The sequence below is a fragment of the Zootoca vivipara genome, chromosome 1 (assembly GCF_963506605.1).
Source record: "Zootoca vivipara chromosome 1, rZooViv1.1, whole genome shotgun sequence".
Lineage (NCBI taxonomy): Eukaryota > Metazoa > Chordata > Lepidosauria > Squamata > Lacertidae > Zootoca > Zootoca vivipara.
In genome coordinates this window covers 122,487,769-122,509,954 of record NC_083276.1, presented here as the reverse complement: position 1 = coordinate 122,509,954, position 22,186 = coordinate 122,487,769, and the positions used below count along the sequence as shown (strand labels likewise).

At 41.5% G+C, this 22,186-nt stretch overlaps 1 protein-coding gene across 6 annotated transcripts in view; it reads right to left on the bottom strand.

Annotated features, from left to right (window-relative positions):
* SLC39A10 (solute carrier family 39 member 10) overlaps nt 1–22,186 on the bottom strand; it is a 48,047-nt gene that overhangs the window by 21,157 nt on the left and 4,704 nt on the right. For all 6 annotated transcript variants that reach the window (XM_035136392.2, XM_035136420.2, XM_035136409.2 and 3 more), the window contains exons 2-3: nt 3,833–4,861; nt 1,744–1,951 (exon numbers count right to left, since the gene is read on the bottom strand). In XM_035136392.2, the coding sequence (XP_034992283.2) occupies nt 1,744–1,951; nt 3,833–4,852 (1,228 nt within the window). In that variant the 5' untranslated portion in view covers nt 4,853–4,861. The remainder of the gene's footprint in view (nt 1–1,743; nt 1,952–3,832; nt 4,862–22,186) is intronic.

Below are 22,186 nucleotides of genomic sequence, written 5' to 3'. Positions count from 1 at the left end.
TTGTGTTCACTTCAACGCCAGCAGAAACCTTCACAGCAAGTGACCCTGAAAAAGCAGGGTTCCCCCATCATGTGGAGGGTTCTATTTGCATTGAAGGTAACATAAACAAACAAAAAAACCACCCTGCAGCCTTCCCTGCTTGACAAGAGGTCAGAGCCAATGCCCACGAAGACAATGGGGGCCTGAGCTGCATGCACAGCCCCTGCCCCTGCCCATCGAAGCATCACGGATTTAGGTGAACACCTGAACACAGCTAGTGTGCATGGGTTCCTCGTCTGGAAGTCCAACTTATGGAATCATCACCCAGCTACAGGCAGATGAGTCTATGAGCTGGAGCAGAAAATTGTCACCCTGAAGAGGTCAATGCAAACAGCTGTGACTATGTCTAAAGACCTCCCTCAGTTAAAGAATTACTATTTTCTAAAGGCCATTAGCTCACTTTGTTCTGTGGAGGAAAGCAAAAGCTGCCAACTCAGATAAACCTTTCAGCCTGATCAAGAACATGGGCGTGTCATTGCCACAACTGAGAGCTGGTACCCACCAGATCGGATCGTGTCAAAGGTATCTTTTTGGGGAGATGCCTTTGATTAGTCGCCGATGGTATGCAAGGTGTCTCTCTTTTTCTCTTATTGAAGGAGAACAGGACATTTTAATGCCACCATCATCACAGAGATGTCTGAGGAGGGGATATATTGATTGAAAATGTATTGTATTGTAACTTTTGAATATATATATATATATATAGAGAGAGAGAGAGAGAGAGCTGGTACCCACAAAATTGTTACTCTGTAATGTGCAGCATAGGCAGACCCACACCATACATTTGAAGCACATCAAACACATGTTTAAAGCCCATTGCATTCACCAAAGAATCCTGGGAACTGTAGTTGCCCCTCCCCCTACAGCTCCCAGCACCTTAACAAACTACAGTTCGCAGATTCCCTGGGGGAAGTCATGCGTTTCAAATGTGAGCCAAATGTGCTTTAAACATGCATTGTGGATCTGTATTTTAAAGGTGGTGACTGCCTCTCTGTGGGAAGCGCTTCAAGCGTGGTGGGCTAATAGATCAGAGGATTTTGTCTGCACAAAACAAAACTGGCTTGCGTTGGCGTGGAAGAAATCTTCCAATCTGCCCGGCAAAGCCACTGCAGAACAAACAGCCGGCTGTCTGGAAGCAGACGCATCAGGGGACCCTTTAAAAATAGAAGAGTTTCATGTGCAATGGCCCACGGACAAAGGATTTAAAAAAACAACACTGGCTAATAGGTGGTTGAAGGCGCATGGGCCTACAGCAGGGAATGCTCTGTGTGAACAAATGTCAACAAAAACTGCGAAGTCCTGGGGCACACAGGATTCTGGCCTGCATCTATTATCACGAAGTACTGTAAACCTGAAGACTGTGTGGCCGAATAGGCTAGGATTCTCTCAGGAGAGGTGTGTCTTTCCTCTACTCAAAGCAGGAAGTCTCCAGCAGAAGCTCTGAAGTGAGAGAAACAGTAATTCTATGGAACTCATATGCCAGGTCAGAGACAGGAGTGAAAGAGGTGGTTTCTAGAATTTTAAGTGGCCCGACCTGACCTTAGAACAACAGCGAAACAAAGCTGTCATAATGCGTGTTACTAACTAAAGTGTCTGCATCAGATCTTAACCATACAAAACATCATTAGCAAGGCTGAAATAATAAAGCAAAGATGCAAGTTCTCCCCGTTTCTTTGGCAGAACTCTTATCACAAATCTCCTCACCCGATGCGCCAGTTTTCTCCATGTTCCCAAGCGATGCATTTCTTCCTTTATTCAAGTCTTCAATCACCAGATCTTCATAATGTTTAATACAAAGTCTCCTGTCAATCTGATACAGCAATGCTGGGCACAGGTATGTAAACAAGCTGGGGGAAATGGGAGAGGTGGGATGAAGGCCGTAATGCGCTAGCAGCTGAGTGAAGTTTAAACACTGCAAAAAAAGTAAAGTCAGGAAGAAGGCAATTATTAACACTGGTCAGGATAGTTCCCATTTGAAAGCAAGGGGGTTGTACAAAACACAAAAGAGTTAAAAAGTTAAAGGAGAACATACTCCAAAAAGATGCAAAAGAAAATGGAGAATTTGGCACAATAGTAGGAGCGAGAAGGAAAAATGCCATATTAAGAAAGGCATACGGTTTATTGAAGAACATTAACAGTAGAGGAGCAAAGCAGAGGCAGAGAGAAAAGAGAGAACTGAGCTCAGCTGACAAATAAGCAACTTTTTGTTCCTCCTCTTTTTAAACTCTTTCCATTCTAGCTAGATCTGTACCTAAGAGCTAAAGCCAGAGTTTGCTTTCTTCTCTTCCCTCCCAATCTCTTTTCCTTTTGTGTTATGTGTTTAAAGGCCGACCACACACTATACACTCAAAGCACATTTAAGCAACATTAGCTCCCCTGAAGAATCAGGGTAACTGTAGTTTGCTAAGGGTTCTGGGAACTGCAGCTCTGTAGAGGGGGTAAAACTACACTTTGGGAGAAGCCACATACTTTAAATGCATGGGGTGCACACAACCTTAAATTGTTGAGACTGAGGGCATAAACTGTCTTACTATTACAAATATGGGAGCTGTGTCAATTAATTAAATGAGTACCCATTATTTTATTTATTTGTGCCTAATGCTTCTCAGTTAATCTGTTGAGAATTTTAAAGATTAAACCGGAAATTATGTGGACACAGTGTTTCTTGAAATCCTTCCAGAGGAGCAGAAATATGGTTTGGGTCTACCGAAGATGAAATACTAATTACTAAAGCTGGAAAAAGACACAGGAAAAACCTGATCTGATGGTGGAAAAAAAGTTCCCGCCACCTGGGAATTTGAAGCCATGGGTTTTTAGCCTTCTTTATTTTATCTGGGTTGTTTTAATTACAGTAGTGTAAGATACTTTGGATCCCAGTTTGGGGGAAAGGCCGGGAAGATAAACAAATATAATGGAATGGCAATAATAATGGCTCTACAAACCTGGTTTTCAAACCTGCGGGTCATTGGAGCTGGACTGTGCTCACACACTAATACCACATCCTGTAGAATTCTACCAGTTATATCATGTCTGCACCATTGGAATGAATTTCAGAAACCAAAATGCTTTTCCTGTGCAGCCCAAGTAGGAGCGGCGAGCAACGTTATAGTTAATTGCTGTAGCTTGTCTTCACTGTCTTACCCCATCCCACTGCCCTGCTCACAGATGTGAAGAATATCCCTACGTTGTGAATGGACCATGTCACCATTAAGGAAAAAAAGGTAGGAATAGGCCAATATATGTGTGGACTGTCCCTGGATCAAGTGACCTTTCTTCTCAAAGCTCTTAACCTAGCTCAAGGTTGTCATCTGAACTAGCCAGATTTTAAACTGACAATCAATCGGTCAGTCCATCATTTGAAAAACAAGGCTTTAGAGCAGTGGTTCCCAACCTTTTTTTGGCCATGCTCCACCTAAGCATCTCTAAAATTCTGGTCCGTCCGTCCTCCTTGAATAATTATTATTATTCAAAAAGTTAACTCCTATTCATGTAGAGGAAACCTAAAAGGCCATTAACTTGGTCCAAACAAGCTTCCAAATTGCCCTCCCAAAAAATCAAATTGCCCCCCTTGTGGAGCATGTGCCCCACGTTGGGAACCATGGCTTTATTTAGAGCCATCTCACCCCAAAATGGCAACCAGACATTCCGTTTTGGCAACTGTAACCTTGGTTTAAGGAGCTATTTGGCGCCTGGTTTATATATATCTGAGCTCCTAACACTCAGCCATAGCCATACTAGTTATTTTGCCTGCGTGCTCCTTTGTATCCCAGGCCTTATCAGGCTTAACACTGACCTCTTCGTGGTGGTGCTCATCTCCATTATGGTCCTTGTGAGGGTGTGGCGAGAGGACGGCACGCTTCCTCATGCCAATCTGCCCCTCGTGCTTCCTGCCACGGCGATGCCCGTCTCCACTGGCAGGATCCGGATGCCCGCGGGCAGGTGAACGCTCACGATCACGCTCGTGAGCGTGCGAGAGGGCCGTGTCTTGCGTGTGCCCGTTTTTGTGAACTCGGTTGTGTCCGTGCTGCTTGGTGGACTCGTGGCTGGGAGTAAAGCCTTGTGCCGCTTCCACCGAAGCCCCGCTTCTCTTCTTCCTTTCCTTCCGTGTCCTCCTGTTGTCTTTGTGCGACTTTTCGGGCTGCTCTTGAGTCATATTGGTCTCCGTCGAAGGTTCGTGGCTGGGCCCCCTGTGGTCCTTGGCGCTGGTGGAATCGTTATGGGAGTGGCGAGTACCGTTGCGGCCGAGGTGATGGAGCCGGCGCTCGTGGTGCCTGTGGTCATTGTGGTCGTGAGTATGTTTGCTGTCAGATTTTAAAGATGGCTCTGCTGCTTCTTTCTCAGGGTCACATTTCCGCTTTCTTTTGGCAGGCCTTTCGTTCGTGGTCTGGTTCTCTGAGTGAGTATGGGAATGAGGAGGGTGGTGGTGGTGGGAATGGGAATGGGAATGCCTTCCTTCTTGTACTTCTATTGCATCTAAGTGAGAAACATGATTGTGGCCAATGTCCTCATGATTTATTTCCACTACTTTCACTTCTCCCAGGCCCAAGCTCGTCAGCAATTTCTCCAGGCCGAAAAACGAGAGCGTTCCATTTTCGCCGTAGCGGTCAAAGAGTTTTTCAATGTAGTATTTCTGTTTCTCTTCGGCCTTCTCTGAGATCTGATAGTCATTGTGGTTGTGGCTATGCGGCTGTGATGCTGTGGTTGTGACCTCGGCACTTTCGTCGTGTCCATCTTCGTGGCAATGGTGGCATTGATGAAAGACAAACGTTAGCAAGCAAATGAGGCAAAATTGTGTGTGCATGTGTACCTTCATTTCTGTTTTCTGAAAGAAAAGGAAAGAAAACACTTGGCTATTAAATTCGACCCCAAAGTATTTCTGACAATAAATGACTTCAGAGACGCATGGTTTCTGCAAGATCCAATACAAACCTTCAAAACCAAACAACAATTACCTTTTGAAACCACCACCTAGTCATTTGCAGTAGGCAAAACTTCCAAAGAAAGCCCTGCAATTATCTTTAAGGTTGGAGTTTCTGAAAAGATTTTTACAAGGTGTAAGGTTGTTGAGGTATAAGCTTTTCTAGGCTAGCATCTATGTTGTCAAAGGTATCTGGAATCTAACCCATAAAAACTGGTATCACAAAAGAGCGTATTTTTCAGTATTTAAGGTGCCACTGGACTCTTAATTGTTTCTTTGGCAAAACAGACTATTACAGCTATTCCTATGGAATTTATTGGCCACATTTGAAGTAGAAGATACCGAAAGAAAGAAAAGAAAAGAAAAGAAAAGAAAGGGAACTGGAAATGCACGTTCAAACTCTAAGCCATCCAAGCTCTTTAACTATAGAAAAGCAATCAACATTTGAAGTCTCAATATAGTACATTGGCTAGCCATCCATTTCTTTGATGTCACACACACCGGAGGTTCAAATAAAAACCCTCATTACAGGAGAAAATCACAGCTCTCCTTTTATTTAATTAAAAGGTCTAAGGATCAAAGCAGTTTCGACTATGGTAGAAAACAAAAGTGAGAGTGAGTCACAGCTTTTCTGCTAAATACCTGTTCATGAGAACACTGCAGAATTCTGAGCCCTGAAGTAGCATTATTATTTCAATACTCCAAAACTAAGATCCTTGCACACTATACTTTCTCTCTCTCCCTCAGTCTGTCTCACATTCACACTGAAACACTCATAAACTGCATAGGTGTACATACTTACTACAGAAAACAGGCTCTCCCAATCAGCATTTTGAATAGAATGTTTTCAGAGGACCTCTTCTTCAAAACTCAAGATAGCAAAAGGCACATCGACAACTTACCTGCTCCCATTTTTATAAGCTCAGAATGACGTTCCACTAACCTCAGTGAGGTTTCTATGCTGCCAATATGTAAACGCTGGAATTTGTTCAAGTGAAGACAGCATCATTTACGAAAAGGTTCAAAGGTTCAAGTTTTGTACAAAGTGTTAAAAATAATGCCATTCTGGCAGACCCCAGGAACAAACAGTGAATTGTTTAGTCCCCCCCCCCCCAGTTACGTCTCTTTTGTTTTCGTAGACATAAGAAGACAAATAAATAAATAAATCCATATGGAAGAATGGATGCAAAAAAATATATTAACTTTTGGACGACCCTAGGAATTTAGCCACAAGGACATTCCAAGGAGCTCATGAGGAACAGAGGAGGGTGCCAGCCATAATGCCACCCATTACTGATTTATAAATACAACTGTTTGTCTAAGAAGCTCCAAACAATGTGGTATCGTCACAACAATCTTGTGAGGTAGAATTAGCTGAAAAGCAGCAAGGTTTCTCAAATGATGCAGTGAAGTGGAGATTTCTACCTTCAGCTTCCACAGACAAACTGACTGCTCTAAGCTCCAGTCTACAACATGTGCATACACGACACTATAAATTGTATTGGTAGATTCTGTTTGCTTTTATAGAAAAGAAAGCAATTGATGCCTTTATTACGACTCGCAAATTGCACGTGTTTAACTTGCGCCATCGCAACTGTATGCACCTTGCAGCCGGCCAGCAGCAACTGCACAAATTAAACACACGCAAGGTGGAGGAGAACCTCAAAAACTCTTTGTTCACCAGGTTTTCCCACCACAGAAGGTCTGTAAGCCCTCAGACTTGCTTGCTGGGCTATGGTTCAAACTATCTAGGAGGGCTCTGCCGGGACATTTTAAGGTACAGTGGTACCTCGGTTTATGAACACAATTGGTTCCGGAAGTCTGTTCATAAACTGAAGCGTTCATAAACTGAAGCGAACTTTCCCATTGAAAGTAATGGAAAGTGGATTAATCCGTTCCAGACAGTCCGCGGAGTACTTAAACTGAAGCGTTCATAAACTGAAGCAAACTTTCCCATTGGAAGTAATGGAAAGTGGATTAATCCGTTCCAGACGGGTCCGCAGAGTACTTAAACTGAAATGTTCATAAACTGAAGCATGGGTGTAATTGGTTCCGGAAGTCTGTTCATAAACTGAAGCGTTCATAAACTGAAGCGAACTTTCCCATTGAAAGTAATGGAAAATGAATTAATCCGTTCCAGATGGGTCCGCAGCGTTCATAAACCGAAAATTCATAAACCGAGGTTCCACTGTATAATAAAGGCTCTTGCCTTGTAAGGATGGGACTGGGTAACTGTTTAACCTCCCCACCCCACAGAGCTTCCATGAATGATGTGAATATGGCATAAGACGAATATCACACTAGCGGTATCACTTGGGCCTTAAGTGTAAAGGATCAAATAACGGCTGGGTGGAAATCCTCCTTCTGAAGCACATTTCACTCAAGAGACAAAGGAGTAGAGGAAGACCACTGCAGGGGAAGGAGGGGAACATGTATTCCTTTTCTTGCCACTGCTGCCTTCCCTACCTGTAGTTCTCAGCCGAGTCCCCCATCCACTGCAAAGCATGCAATGTAAAGGGACCCAGGAGGGGATATTGAGTCAATGGGTGAAAACAGAGAACACAAATAGTGAATTCACCATGGCATGTGGGTCCTCCACCCCCTGAGCTGAGGAGGAGTCCCAATTTGACCTACGAGGCCTTCCCCCCCCCCCAAGCCTCACTCATGCGCCCAGCACCTGAAATCATGTACTGTACTGTATGATGGCTGGTGTGGGGAGGCCAAAGTCCAATCAAGAGCCTTAAAGTGTGCACCCAACTGTTCTTTGGTAAATGGGTCTTGCGTTCAGCACCTTTTTAAATTTGCCACCAAATGCAAAGTCCTGGTTCAGGAGCTCCCAAGAGCAGCCAACTCCTGCTGAAAGCAGGGTTTGCAGCCGGAACCACTTGGAGCAGAAAGTAAATGCAGGCAATTTTGTGCAGGGGTTCCGTTCCCAGTCCCCATGCACATCGGTGGAACATGCATAAGCATGTTCTGTCCCCATTCATCCTTCTCCTACCGGTAGGTCCAAAAGAACCTGTGCGGTGGCAATCAGGAGTGCAGTCTGATTTGTTTCCTTTAAAGCAGGGTGGATAAAAACAAATTATTTTTTTAATTTAAAAAAATCAGATTTTTAAAATTTTAATTGGATTTTTTTTTTAAAAAGCCTTTGGAGGAAAAATCTTTCTAAAGATACTTTTCTATTAAATTACATTACTGTCAAAAGGAAATAAGGATTTGTTTTAAGTTTTTCATGTGTGCTAAAACTCAGTCTAAGTTTTTTTTAATTGTTTAACCACATCAGTTAACAAACAGGGATACATATGGTAGGTTATTGTTTTAGTTAAATAAATTGTTTAAATTGTTATTAAGGAAATGATTATTTTCCTCTTTCCAATAAAGTACAGCAGAAAAGTTGTCCAAATATAAAATTAACTTATTATAAACCTCACAATAATTTCATAATTATCTGTCTATGCATTTCTAATAGTATAACCCATGGGTAGGCAAACTAAGGCCCAGGGGCCGGATCTGGCCCAACTGTCTTCTAAATCCGGCCCGTGGACAGTCCGGGAATCAGCGTGTTTTTACATGAGTAGAATGTGTCCTTTTATATAAAATGCATCTCTGGGTTATTTGTGGGGCGTAGGGATTCATTCCCCCCCCCAAAAAAAATAGTCCGCTCCCACCCAAGGTCTGAAATAGTCACAGCTGTAAAAGTCTGTTGACCCCTGGTATAACCATATCAGTGATTTTTGATACAATTGTAAAAACCACTCTGAAAATTTATTACTCCAAAAATGAAACCTTCATCTGGTTGTAAATATTACGATTATATGAGCCTTTAAAAAAAATGAGTGAGCCTTTTAAAAAACAACAAGTCTTACTGACTAGTGATTTCAATAGATTTGATTTAAATCAAATCCACCCTGCTGTAAAGTTAGGTCAACTGACATAATGGTGACGTTAGAAAAGTGTTTCTCAATCTTGGGCTTCCAGCTCTATTGCCAGACTACAACTCCCATCATCCCTGACCCCTGGTCCTGCTAGCTAGGGATCGTAGGAGTTGTAGTCCAACCACAGCTGGGGACTAGGGCTGGGTGATATATCGTCCAAAACTGGTTTGAAGCCCATATCCATGATATTGCTTTCATTATTTTTGACCTGGCAATATATCATGAATCATGATGTATGCAAAAATCACAATCTGGGAAAAACAATGAAGCCAACCCACGCCTCTACAAAGCTCCATCCTTATTTCAGACATCAAGATGTTTAGCTGGTGAGATATATCATGATGTTGAAAAACAGATATCACCCAGTCTTACTGGGTTCCCAGGTTTGAGAAATACTGCACTCAGTGTTTTGACAGGCAGACAACACAGCCCACCTGTCTAAGCAGCCCATGAGAGACGGGAAGGAAGGAAGGATCCTGGCACTACTATAGCATGGCCAAGATATGCAAGACGTCTGTTGAAATACAAAGCAGTAAATCTAAGCAAGTGGAACTTAAGGAGCCTAGCAGATAGATTTCCACTAACTGTACAAGCACTCTGAAGAGAAGACTCAGTAAAGGCATTCAGTTATAGTGCCAGAGACTTCTCTGCTTCACCCAGAGCTGCTACCCACGTCACACACATCAATAAGTCCTCAGCAAAGTCTGAAAACATGAAGTGCCTGCCCTTATTTGAAATGCTTTAAGCATTAGCAAGAATTCCCCTTGTTGAGATCTTACCCTTGACTCAAGCATGATCCTAATCCTTTCTGCTAGCTCATGATCGCTTTCATGTGACTATCACATACAGCTGAACTTAAGACCATGCTTGGAAAAGTAGTCATGCATCCCTAAGTTCACATTGTACCTTTTCTTCGGGGGACAGGGTGCTTGTTACGCAAGTCCCAGTTACCACTTGATGCACCAAATTCACCTCTCATTCAGCACCATTTCTGAGAACCAGTACCAGACATTTTAACAATCCCGTTGTCTAAAAAAGCAATACACTGTTTTTCAGTTCTCTGCTGCTTTTTTTGGGGGGGGGGGAAGTGATGCTGCGTTCTAAATACACAGGAGCAAGATGCAAGCAAACTTTCCAATTCTTCACGTTCTTGATTTGTTCCTAGTTAAGTGAGTGGGCAAAAAACCAACTGCACCAATTCAGAAGTGTGTATCTTACGGCAGGTTTGGAGAGTGTTGGTCTCTCCAGATGTTACTGACTTACAACTTCCTTCAGCCCCAGCAAAGGTTATGTTCAGTTCAAGCTGTAGTTCAGCAACATCTGGAGGGCCAAAGGTTCCCCACACCTGTCTTACAGAAGTAACATCTGGATTTCCCTACTCAAGCCTACACTCCTCTCCTATTCCTATACCGCGTGAACCTGCTTCTTATACTCTCCTCACAGTTTTCTTTCTTTTTTTAAGCTTGCAATGAGGGAATATTCACACATTACATTTTTGTTTGCTGTGCACCTTAGGGTTTATTTTAAGCCATGCCATCTGGAATTTTTAAAACACTTGGAAACAGCAAGGCCAAAGGGCAACCACTCTCTGAAGACTGGAGAAGGGACCCTCATAAGAATTTTAGGGGGGCAGACAGGGGGAGCGTGGATTTGTTTCCCCCCCCCCAATCTTCAGAGGAGGACCAGACCATATGAAAAATGAACATAAGATTTTAGCTCGAGTTATTTTGTACTCAGGGTGTGATGGCAGTACCAGTGGGGGTAGGAGACAGAAGGAAGCTACAGTACACCAAACATATCCAATAAAGTGACTTACTTAAAATGTCATAGAAAATGGTATTGCTCTCTTGTGCAACTATTTTCAGTTGCCCGTACAGAATCAGGAAATGGTAGTTACTCTGGAATAATGTGCTCGAAATACATTGATTTGGGGTGCTCCTTTTATTTTTGATACCTCATTTTGGAATGGTTCCTTGCTTCCATTTTTCAAAAGGCGACAAAAGACACCTGAAATAACCCAAGGGAATCAAAATAGCAGCAAAAAAGGGGGGGGGGACCACCACATTAACCATATGGTGTATAGCTTTTATATTTCAGTTTATAACACTGGTTAGTGGTGATTGCGACTTGGCCTAATAATGTTACAGCTGCCTTCTGGGGTTGCAGCGCTCATCTTGCTTTATTGGCCGAAGGAGCTGGCGTACAGCTTCCGGGTCATGTGGCCAGCATGACTAAGCCGCTTCTGGGGAACTAGAGCAGCGCACAGAAACGCCGTTTACCTTCCCACCGGAGCGGTACCTATTTATCTACTTGCACTGCGTGCTTTCAAACTACTAGGTTGGCAGGAGCAGGGACCGAGCAACGGGAGCTCACCCCATTGCAGGGATTCGAACCACCGACCTTCTGATCGGCAAGCCCTAGCCTCTGTATAGTTTCACCCCTAGAAAAGTGGAAGACATCATGCAGCCAATCAAACTTGGTTTCACACTAACATCAAAAGCCTAACAAAACTATTCAGAGTTAGACCACAGTCCACAAACCTCATTTGCCCTCAGTGAAATTGTTATGCAACCAAATCAACGTTTCTGGCAAACTAAAGGATGGTTTGGCACAGCATAAAAGCAGCAGCCTATCAGGGTGGAAGTGCAATGAACTGTTCACACATTGGCTATCATTTGACAGCTGCTTCCTCTCAGTTACTGCCCTGTGTATTTTAGAAACAGGCCTTTGCTGTGCATCAGACCAGGGATGCTTTCTGACTTCAGGTTGCAAGTTATATAAACTGTGTCTGCTAAGTAAGGTTTTGTCAGATAATAAAGATGAATTAGGGAGACTCTGCAGGTTTTCATGGAGAGTTAACGGAAACTTGCCAGGAGTTAGCTACAGGTAGGTAGCCGTGTTGGTCTGACGTAGTCAAAACAAAATAAAAAAGTTGGTCTCTAAGGAGCTGCTGGAAGAATTTTTATTTTGTTTTGCCAGGAGTTAGTAATATTGAAAACATTCTGAACAACCAGTTCTAACACAACATATGGCTTTTATGGAATAATTATTCTTAAACCGACTCTCATGAATGCAACCCAGACAAAACATGAATCTGCAATTCTTTCCGCTGATCTATCCTGAAGGGAGAAGGGTCTCTGGTAGTTGCAGCATTGCGCAGAACAATGGTTTTTTTTGGATGTTATCACGCTAAGAATATATACAATGCTTCTTTTGATGTGCATGCATATCTGGGTTTGGTTGAAGTAACATTCAAGTTCATCAGTTTTCTTTTTAACAAACATTTGGGTGATATTACCTCCGAACTGGCAAACTGTGGTTACCAGGATAGAAACAAACTAGGATATGAAACAGCACCATGAACTTGGTTTGAAATCCTGATTTGTTTCAAACCTGTTGTAACAGGAAACCATGGCTAATTAATCAAAATGTCTTTCATTACAGTGCAACAAGTCCTGATTAATAAGCAGAGATAAATTACATCTAAATGAGGGCAAATCCATTAACTCAAGGTCAAGCAGTGAAATTTATTGGTAGTAGGGTTGGGACAGACAGAAGGAAGTACTTCTTCACTCAATGAGTAACTTGCAGAATTCACTGGCAGAAAATAGATGTGGTGGACAGTAGTTTAAATAGCTTTTAAATAAGGACAGACATTAAGAAGATTAAGAACAGCCCTGCTGAATCATTTAGTTCAGTACTGTATTCCACTCTCATGGTGGCTAACCAGATGCCAATTGCAAGTTCATAAGCAGGACATGAGTGCAATAGTTCTGTTATGGAAGATAGAGCTATGAATTAAGCATATACTGTAAGCGGAACAGCTAGAAGTGAAACCTCCATGTTCACAGGCTCTGAACCTCAGATACTGGAGACATCAAAAGAATCATCCCCACCAGGCAATGCTTGTAAGCATCCCAAGGGCTTCTTTTGCTGCTGCACTACCCTGTAGACAACCTGATTTGCCTGGCAGCAATTTTGTTTTATTTTATTTTGTTGTGGGGCTGCCTGGCCTGGTAGCAAGGCAGCAAAAAAATAAAAATAAGGCGCATAGATATTTTGTTTTGGCATCCACAACCTACTGGTAGGTCCCAGGAGCCATATGGCTCCTAGCACTCCTGTCCCAGTTTCTAACACTGCCCAAAGGTATCTTGCTGGCCATTATTATTGCCAACATGGTGACAGGCTAGATCAAGCACCCCCAAACATCAGCCCTCCAGATGTTTTGGACTACAATTCCCATCTTCCACAACCACTGGTCCTGTTAGCTAGGAATCATGGAAGTTGTAGGCCAAAACATCTGGAGGGCCGCAGTTTGGGGATGCCTGGGCTAGATAGACCTTTAGTCTTATGCAGAGAATGTATATTATGGGAGTACAGAGGATTGAGCGACAACTACATTATATCTTCCATGCGAAAAGAACATGAAGTGTGATTACAGCTGTCCTATGTGACTCTGCAAACCTGTTTCACCCAAATTAAATCACTCTTTCAGCACCACTCTCATTTGAAGGGGTCCAGTCCCTACTGCTGGCATGATCTGCACATTTAAGGAATCCAAGCCACCAGAGCAGCTTCTCTTTATATGTATCCCTGCTTCAGAAGAACAGATTGCATGCTGTCTTCCACCTGTGGGTGTACCACTACCAACATTTCTAATATGCCCTGCACTGTTATTTTTACATACTCCCCATCTCAAAGTCCACAGTACTGTATTCCTTTGCCCAGTTCATCTACATCTGATTTTACTGTATTACAGGCGTCCTCCATTCTAATTTCCCTGTAAGATACAGACCAAGAAACTATTCAGTTAAACAGGCCAGTACTTGATTGTTTAAAGTGGTTTCCAAACTGAAGGGGCAGCACTTTAAAAAATGAACAAACCAATATACAGTGGTACCTTCGTTTATGAACGATTCTAATAGAATGGACTCCCGGAACGGATTATGTTTGACAACCAAGGTGCCACTGTATTACTAAATGAACTGTTATAATCAACCATATAAGGGCAGAGAAGAGACTGGATAATGGTGTCTTCCCAAGAAAGATGGGGGTGCATTTGTTCTTTTTAAAAACAATGCCTTTTCTGACTCTATCAATGTCTATTGAAGCAGCTGCACTTCCTAAAAGTCTTTCAACACATTTAAGCACACTTGAGCTACTCTTATAAGAAGCAGAGCCAGACCCATGAAAACACCACCACAAAACCAGTTCAGGTAGAAGGGGCCAATTTAATGATGATGTTGGCAATGACATTCCAGAACCGCCCCTCTTGACCTCAAATCAGATTATATCCTTGCTGAACAGAAGCAGCACTTAAAAGTTTCTCGGTCGGTTCCCTACTGTAAAAGCAGAGGTAGGAGAAAAGGGATGTGCATGTAAACTTGGATAGTAAGTCTCACTGACCTCAGCGGTATTTGCTTGCAGGTAAACTTTTGCATGAGATGCGAAAGTAAATGCAGCAGCATTCCTAATAAAACGAAAGGTTCTGTTCCAATGCACTTTCGCTAAAACAGCAAAGCCTGAACTGGAGCCAACCTCTTTTGTGTTTACAGGTTAAAGAAGTACATGGAAAGCTGAAAACAACACAAGATCAGGAGCTCTTTGTGAGCTGCCTCTCCCTCTCCCTTTACAGGAGGGTCATCAACTCTGAAAGACTTACAGTTGCTGTTCCACAAGAGGAATATAGGTCGGGAACCAAAGAACTGTTGGAGCGAATTCCATAAGCTTTAAAGGACTAGGTTCCCCCGCACCAAATGTGTGTGGGGTGGGGGTGGGGAGAGATGTTGCATGGCAAAGTGGCTGGAGAATTTCCAAAGACTTTTGACATTTATCTTCTCAAGATGAGGAAGTCCCATTAATGAGTCAGATCCAATTACTAAAGTTTCTGTTTACACATTCAAAATGTTTTATTAATTCATACAGAATGCTATGTCATAACCACCTGGGATAAAATAACCTTTTTTTACTTTGTCTTGCAAGAACTAACTGTGCCTGGGGATCTGATGAGACTATACGACTCTGGTCTAGGTGACTGTATTAGGCTGTATTTTTCATAGAATCATAGAACTGTAGAGTTGGAAGGGACCACGAGGGTCATCTAGTCCAACCCCCTGCAATGCAGGAAACTTTTGCCCAGCGTGGGACTTGAACCCACAGCACTGGGTTTAAGATAAGAGTCTCATGCTCTACTGACTGAGCTATCCCAGGAATGATGCTGGGTTGCTAATTTTAATAATATGGGATTGATTCACTGAGATATTTTAAAGTGTTCTCTATCGTATTTTATGTGAACCGCCTTGGGTGGAATTTTATTCTTGAAAGGCGGTATAGAAATTCTTTTACTCAAAGAGTAAAACTAAATAATTAATCCAAAACAAACTGCCAGCTGAAGTGGAAGAGCACATTTTAAACTACCGTAGTCAACATTTTAAACAGTAAAAAAACACACCCCTTACTGTGGTTACAGTGCTGCTAATTAGCTTCAAACTTTTAAGATTTAAAAGAAATGATTGTTTGATTGGAATCAAAAAATAATGGGTAGAGATTACAGAAGAGACCGTAATAATGAATTCAGAAGATTTGACCAGAGCAAAAATAAATTATTTGACGTATTTTGGTATTAATAGGAGAGTGCTCTGAGGATTTATAATGCATACAAAAACCTGTATGGATGTTGCAAACTAGAGAAAACTGGTGCACTTTTAAAGGCTAAAATTGGGAGTTTTAAAGAGCTTTTCCATTGCATATTGCTTTTTAACAATGGTGTGAATCTTGATTTTGTATAAACATGTTAAATTCTACACTTCTCTCATAAAACTGAACTCATGAATCTCAATCAAACACACTGGGGATGGACACAGATTTGTCTGTTCAAGAGAGGAAGGCTGCTTTGCATGCAGAAATAGCATTTTCTGAGTGCAAAAAAAGAAAAGAAGGCAGAGGTTTTCAACCTTTTTGGGGTTGACCAACTACCTTTTTTCTGCAGCACCCCTGTGGGATTCAGCTCAGTTGTCACCCCCTGCCTGCAAAGCTGCCAGCCCCTCACCCCTTTTCAAACACCCTCCCCTTGTGGAGTATTCTCTGGGCCTCTGGGCAGCCACAGCTGCCGTCCCTGGTGTCTGAGCTGCCCCTCTGCCCCCAAGAATGGTGCCAAAGAGACACTGCCCCACAGGGGCCTGGGAAGCACACACACACACACACACACACCCTGCCCATCCCCAGAGGCACCATTTGCCTAGGGAGCTTGTAGCCAGGACTGCTGCAACAAACAGCTGTGCAAGCCTTTGGGAGGCAGAGACATAAGAGAGCATCAGAGGATGCAGGGAAGGAAAGAGGGAGAGGCCAGGGTTGCCTGCAGCACCCAGACCATCATTCAAGGCACCCCAGGGTGTCACGGCACAATGGTTGAAAACCACTTAAGGAGAAGTGAAATCCAGCTCTGCTTCCACTTGTGCAAGGCAGTAAATAAGCTCACAAACCCACTCAATGAAAGCCTAATCCTCCATGCAAACAAAAAACAGTATCTGACCTTCAAGTGCATGAAATTATAGGCAAGATACAAAAAGTCTCCAAAAGACATTTGGGATGCACAATCAGAGATATCAATTGTGTTGCTAGATAGTATAATTCCTGCATTTGGTTGCAAACCAACTTGCTTTGTCATAGCAACAGACCAGTATGCACTTTTGCTCAAGAAATGTATGGACTACAGAAAACTTGTTATGTTATTCCCATTATCCCCACCTGCTGATTTAAGGCTGCAATCCTGTACCCACTTACCTGGGAGTAAGCCCCAGTGAACTCAGTGGGACTTAGTAGTTATATATAAAGTATTGTAATCCGTATAAGCTTAACTCTATTATCTACCCTGTCTTAAACTTATACAAATATATTTTAAAATTGTTATATTACAGAGGATGGCCTTTTTCATAAGTAGCAGAGTCTCTTGAAACCCAATACATTTTGTAAATCTGCATTCTTGCATACAGTTTTGAAAACTTTATTAGATCAAAGATAAATTATACTTTGTTATGTGTTACTCCATCTCTATGTCTACATTTCAAAACTCCTTTAAAAATTGGTAGTAGTGAGCAGACGAAGTAGTAAAACAAAACAAAACCTGTTTTCACTTCCCAATGGAATTATTTAAATATAATTTAAAAGGATATTTCTATTAACACATTCTGATCACATCCATTACCTAATTAAACTATTACAACTTTTAAATAAGAAATACCACATTTCTGTGTATTAGCATTACATGTACCACAATATTATCCTCTTGAAAAAGCAACATGTTTACATTTGTCCATAAGTAAACTAAATACAGTTTAGTTTTGTTACATTTTGAAATGTTTTACTCACGGTTTTTCCCAAAAAGTTCTAACTCGCAGAATATGCAGCCGTTTGAATAAATCAATGCACTTATCTATCCTTTCCCCTCAACTCATCCCACTAAGAGCATTTGTCCACTTTAATTCTTAACAATGTGAACCCCTTCACAAATTCTTCTCAGTATTATTCAAACATATCATGTGCTTGGAGAAGGGTTTTTTGCCTGAATTCACCACACACAAACCAATGAACTCATGTAACTTCACACTTCTATGATTAAAGAGTAGAATTCATTGAACATGTATTTTACACAATTGGCCCGATTCAACTAAACTGTTGCCATAGCGGAAGTCAACTTATCACCTCAGCATAATGCTGTATTCCACCCAGTAAGTTATGGGCATTAATGCTCCACAATCAGGGTTAGAAACTCTTGAATTGCCAAATGGCACCTTAAATCTAGGTCAACACAATGGTATGTCTAGACTAGGGCTGGTGATATATTGATGTATCATCCAAAACCACTTTAAAATTCATGTTGTGATATCGGTCTCATAATTTTTGACCTGGTGATATATCGCAAAATTAACCATGGAAAGAGAAGGGAAGTCATTGATATCTTAAGGATGCAAAATGAGTACTGTATCTTAAATTGTAAAACAGAAACCTTAATACAAATTGCATACAAAAAAAGAGAGAATCGAGCCCTCTCCTTTCTACACAGCCCAGCCCTAGGTCTCTGTTATAATGAATTCAGTGTTCAAAATTAGGCTGGCGCCAGGTGCATTTTGCACGTAGCTATTGGCCACTTGTGACCAAGTGAAGATGCCTGGGTGCCAGGATGGGAACTGACATCTCCACCTTCTGGTTGGCTGGCGCACAACAGCATTTATTTATTTTTTGCTGCCTTGCTATGGCACAAGTCAGATTTTACTTAGAGCTGACAATATACACAATTCATTTTCAGCTTTGTAATTTGATTTTTTTAAGTGCCTAAATATTCTGTTAGTGCACCTGAAACTTAGGTTTAAGGGGCCATATGGCAAATAGCTTTTATATCTCAGTTTCTAACACTAACTGAAATGTAACCAAAGTGAAATAGATATCGACATATAACGTTATGTCCTGTGCCCCTATTCCTGTTCCAAGATTAATGAAGTCACAGCATTATATCCATTGCAGAATCAAGATTTTAAAAATCCAAAGTTAGGATCAAGTATATTTCCTAGTTTATAATGCTATATATGGGAGTCCAATATATTCTGATTTATCTTAAATGAAAAAAGAACAGGATAACTTTGGGGCCAAGTTTTTCCTTCTTTGATTCAAGCCAACCACCTTATAAAATACATTTAAATTACACATTTCAATGAGAAACTGGCATAGCCTCTCACAAAGACATCGGAATGTGCAATTACCTAAAATACTGCTTAACACAGGACAATTATGGTCCTGAATGCCTTAACTTGCTGCATTCCACCTCTTCGCGCTAAGATCCAAAATACAAAGTTGAATACGAGATGTTTGACATAGCAGAAAACAAGATAAAAATTATAAATGTTCACTTACACCCCCATAATTGCATCCATGGAGGCAAGCCTTTATGTTTTATAGCTTGTCTTTGCCTGAAGATAGCGTAAGTAGATATATATCGCCCCCAAAAGCTGTATGCTTAGAAGTAGCGAGATGAGCTTCATGGCTGAGTGCTCATTTTCCCCATTCTCCAGAGGTAATGCCACACAGGATTTCAATGCAAGTTCTGGATATCCTCTGGGATTTTCAGTATGTGAAATTTAATAACTTCATGCAGAATTTGAATTTTCTAGGGAGCCCAAGCTTGTTAATATTTAGCAATTATGGGGAAGATTGCAATTACAGAAATATATACTGGGCACCTGTTCTTCCTTTCTAATCTCCAATTTTCATCATCCTACTAACATTACTTTATCCTCACCTTCCTTCCTCTTCAAGTCAATAATCTTTCAAAATAATTTTTAAACATTCAATTTTCATAAACAAATTTGTATGTTTAATGCAGCTTGACTAAAAGCTAACATACAAGTATGTTAAAAATAAACTTGGTATGCTTTCTAGATGGCTACTGTTTATAAAGATATGTCTTAAAACAGCCTACCACAACCTGGTATCTACCAGTTTATGATGGACTACAAATCCCATCATCCCTGACTATTGGTCACACTGGCAGGGCTGGTGGGAGTCATGGTCCAACAACATCTAGGACAGCACCGGATCTCAAAACAATGGCCACATGCACTTACATGTGTAGTACCAGATAACAGTAGCAGATAACAGCAACATATACTTGTTTCTATAGGAGCATATTCAATAACAGACAAGGCATCTGTCTTTCAGATACGAAGGCTGTGAGCCCAAGGTATTTTTGCCATAGCCTTGGCCAGCCCTGTTCCAAGCAGGGCTTGCTTGTTTGAAATAACAAACTACTTGGAAAACACACACACACAAAACCTTATAAAAGCATGTCACTGATTTGTGCCACAGGCATTTGCTACTAGGAATCTTGGGACAGCAGAGACTCCCAAGCACTCCATAAATAGATGTGATCACAACCACCTTATTCAGTGCTGAAAGGCATCAACAGTCCCGAGGCTTTTAAAAGATGAAAGTATTTGCATTAGAAAGACTCAGCTTCTAAGAAGAAAAACCAATGTGAGTTTTCTGGAAATGGGATGATACTCAAATACCATTAAATATGTACTGTATTCTAAAGTAATTTCAGTTTCTTCCAATTCAATTGCAAATTTATAGCAACTAAAGCTGAGCCCTCCTCAATTCTGTTTTTTAAAAAAAATAAAGACAGAAGGTAGCATATCATCTTGCTTGCACGTTTAGTATGGGTACAGACATAACGTAGCAGGAATGTCAGTAGGCATAACAAAGAGACACAACTGTGTTAAAATTAGACTGACACCAGCAACCTAAGGCTGAAATCCTATGCACTCAACTGGGTTGAGTCCCACTGAACTCAAGTGGGTCTCCCTTACAGGTAGACATTAAAGAACTGCAGTAAGCCAGAATGGTGGGGCAAAACAACTTATTAACTAATTATTTACTTGTCAGAAATTCTTGCTTAGCTTAAGATGCATTAAGACTGATTGAAACATGCATGCACATCACTCCAATTCAAGCTGAACATGTGTACTCCTGCCACTGAATAAAGGTAAAGGACCCCTGACTATTTAAGTCCAGTCGTGACAGACTATGGGTTTGCGGCGCTCATCTCGCATTATTGTCCGAGGGAGCCGGCGTACAGCCTCCAGGTGATGTGGCCAGCATAACTAAGCCGCTTCTGGTGAACCAGAGCAGTGCACGGAAACACCGTTTACCTTCCCGCTGTAGTGGTACCTATTTATCTACTTGCACTTTGACGTGTTTTCGAACTGCTAGGTTGGCAGGAGCTGGGACCGCACTGTGCTTAAGGCAAGCAGATGTTAAAGCACAATGGCTGCTTCATACAAGCGAGTCATTGCTCCACATCACAAGTCCTATATCCATCATACATACATGAATTTCATCTAGATGTCTGATCACTTCCAAATCGACATCATGTTTCTGTCCTCACGCACTAGCAGCATTAGGGTATCCTTTGGTAAATCATAATTAATAGGTTTTCAATGCCCGAGCTGAACATTCCTGCTTCCTTCCTGCTAGCACTGGAGGAAAAAAATACCATGACCCACGACTTAAGTGTTATGTTTGAACCAGAGCGAATTAGAATTTGTTTCACTCAAAACAAGCCACGATCTGTAGCTACCGGTAAGTTCTTTTGGCTTAACTCATTGTGGCTTTTTTTTTTTTTTTGGAGTGGTGGTAGTGAAATAAACCACAATTCCTGATGCTAAGCCAAGAAGTTGTCAACCCCCCCCCCCCCGGCACGCGCTAGTGGGAGGAGTGAAACGAGTGGGGGCGCAGAGAGTGTATGTCCACGTCTTGCTTTTTCTTTTTGCTAGTTTTTTTATTATAAATAAATTTGGAAACAAGACACATACGATAAAATGGGATCAAGTCATCCCTGGGCTCCTTTGGGAAGAGGAGCAAGATGAAAACCTAATAAATAAAACAACAATCCCCATCAGCTCTATTTTCTTTTTGTTAATGATCCATTACAATGTTAAAACAAACAGAAGGTGAAATCCAAGTTGTACTCAGGAGTCCATCTATTTAAATGGGTCTACTTGGAGTATGGTCTAGTTGAATATCAAATAGAAACTTTATCTTTCCAAACATGTTTATAGAAGTTATTTTATGCATCATGGTTGAATTTCAAAAAATCATCAAAGTTCCAAACGGCTTTGGGTCAAATGCTCTGAAATAGCTCGTTAACTTTTCAAAGCTTAATAAAGTTGCACTGTATTAACAGACCAATGCTTTTCCATTTATTTTGTGCTCCAGACGTGGGGATGGGGTCAGAAATCTGAAATCAGAACTGTATACAAATTATTTTTTTGGTAGAATCAACCATTGCACACGTGCACACCCACCCACCCCCCATCCTAGTCTATTTTTGCAACTGCAGGATCAGAGCACTTTTTCATCTGTGCAGCTGTATGAATTGGCTTTGCACCTCAGAGTGCAGTATTTTCAAATTTTCATGTAGAAGCAGCTTGACTTTGACAGATTTTTTCTTCTTACATATTTAAATTTGCTTTAATGCACTGTCTATGCACACTGTAATTACATTCCTGCTTTCAGGCAAAATTGGGGAAATCAAGTTAATTTTCTGATCAATACATGTTGTGGGAAAAGACTAAGTTGCAATATTCCAATCTTTATGGAATCAAACTCCATAGAAATCAACAAGCAGTTCCAAATAACTGACTTAAGACATAGCTGTAATGTAGGCTCCAGTGACACACCCATTTACTTATGTACAGTGGCTGGAATCCAGAGTTCTATGCATATGCCCAACAGCTTTCTT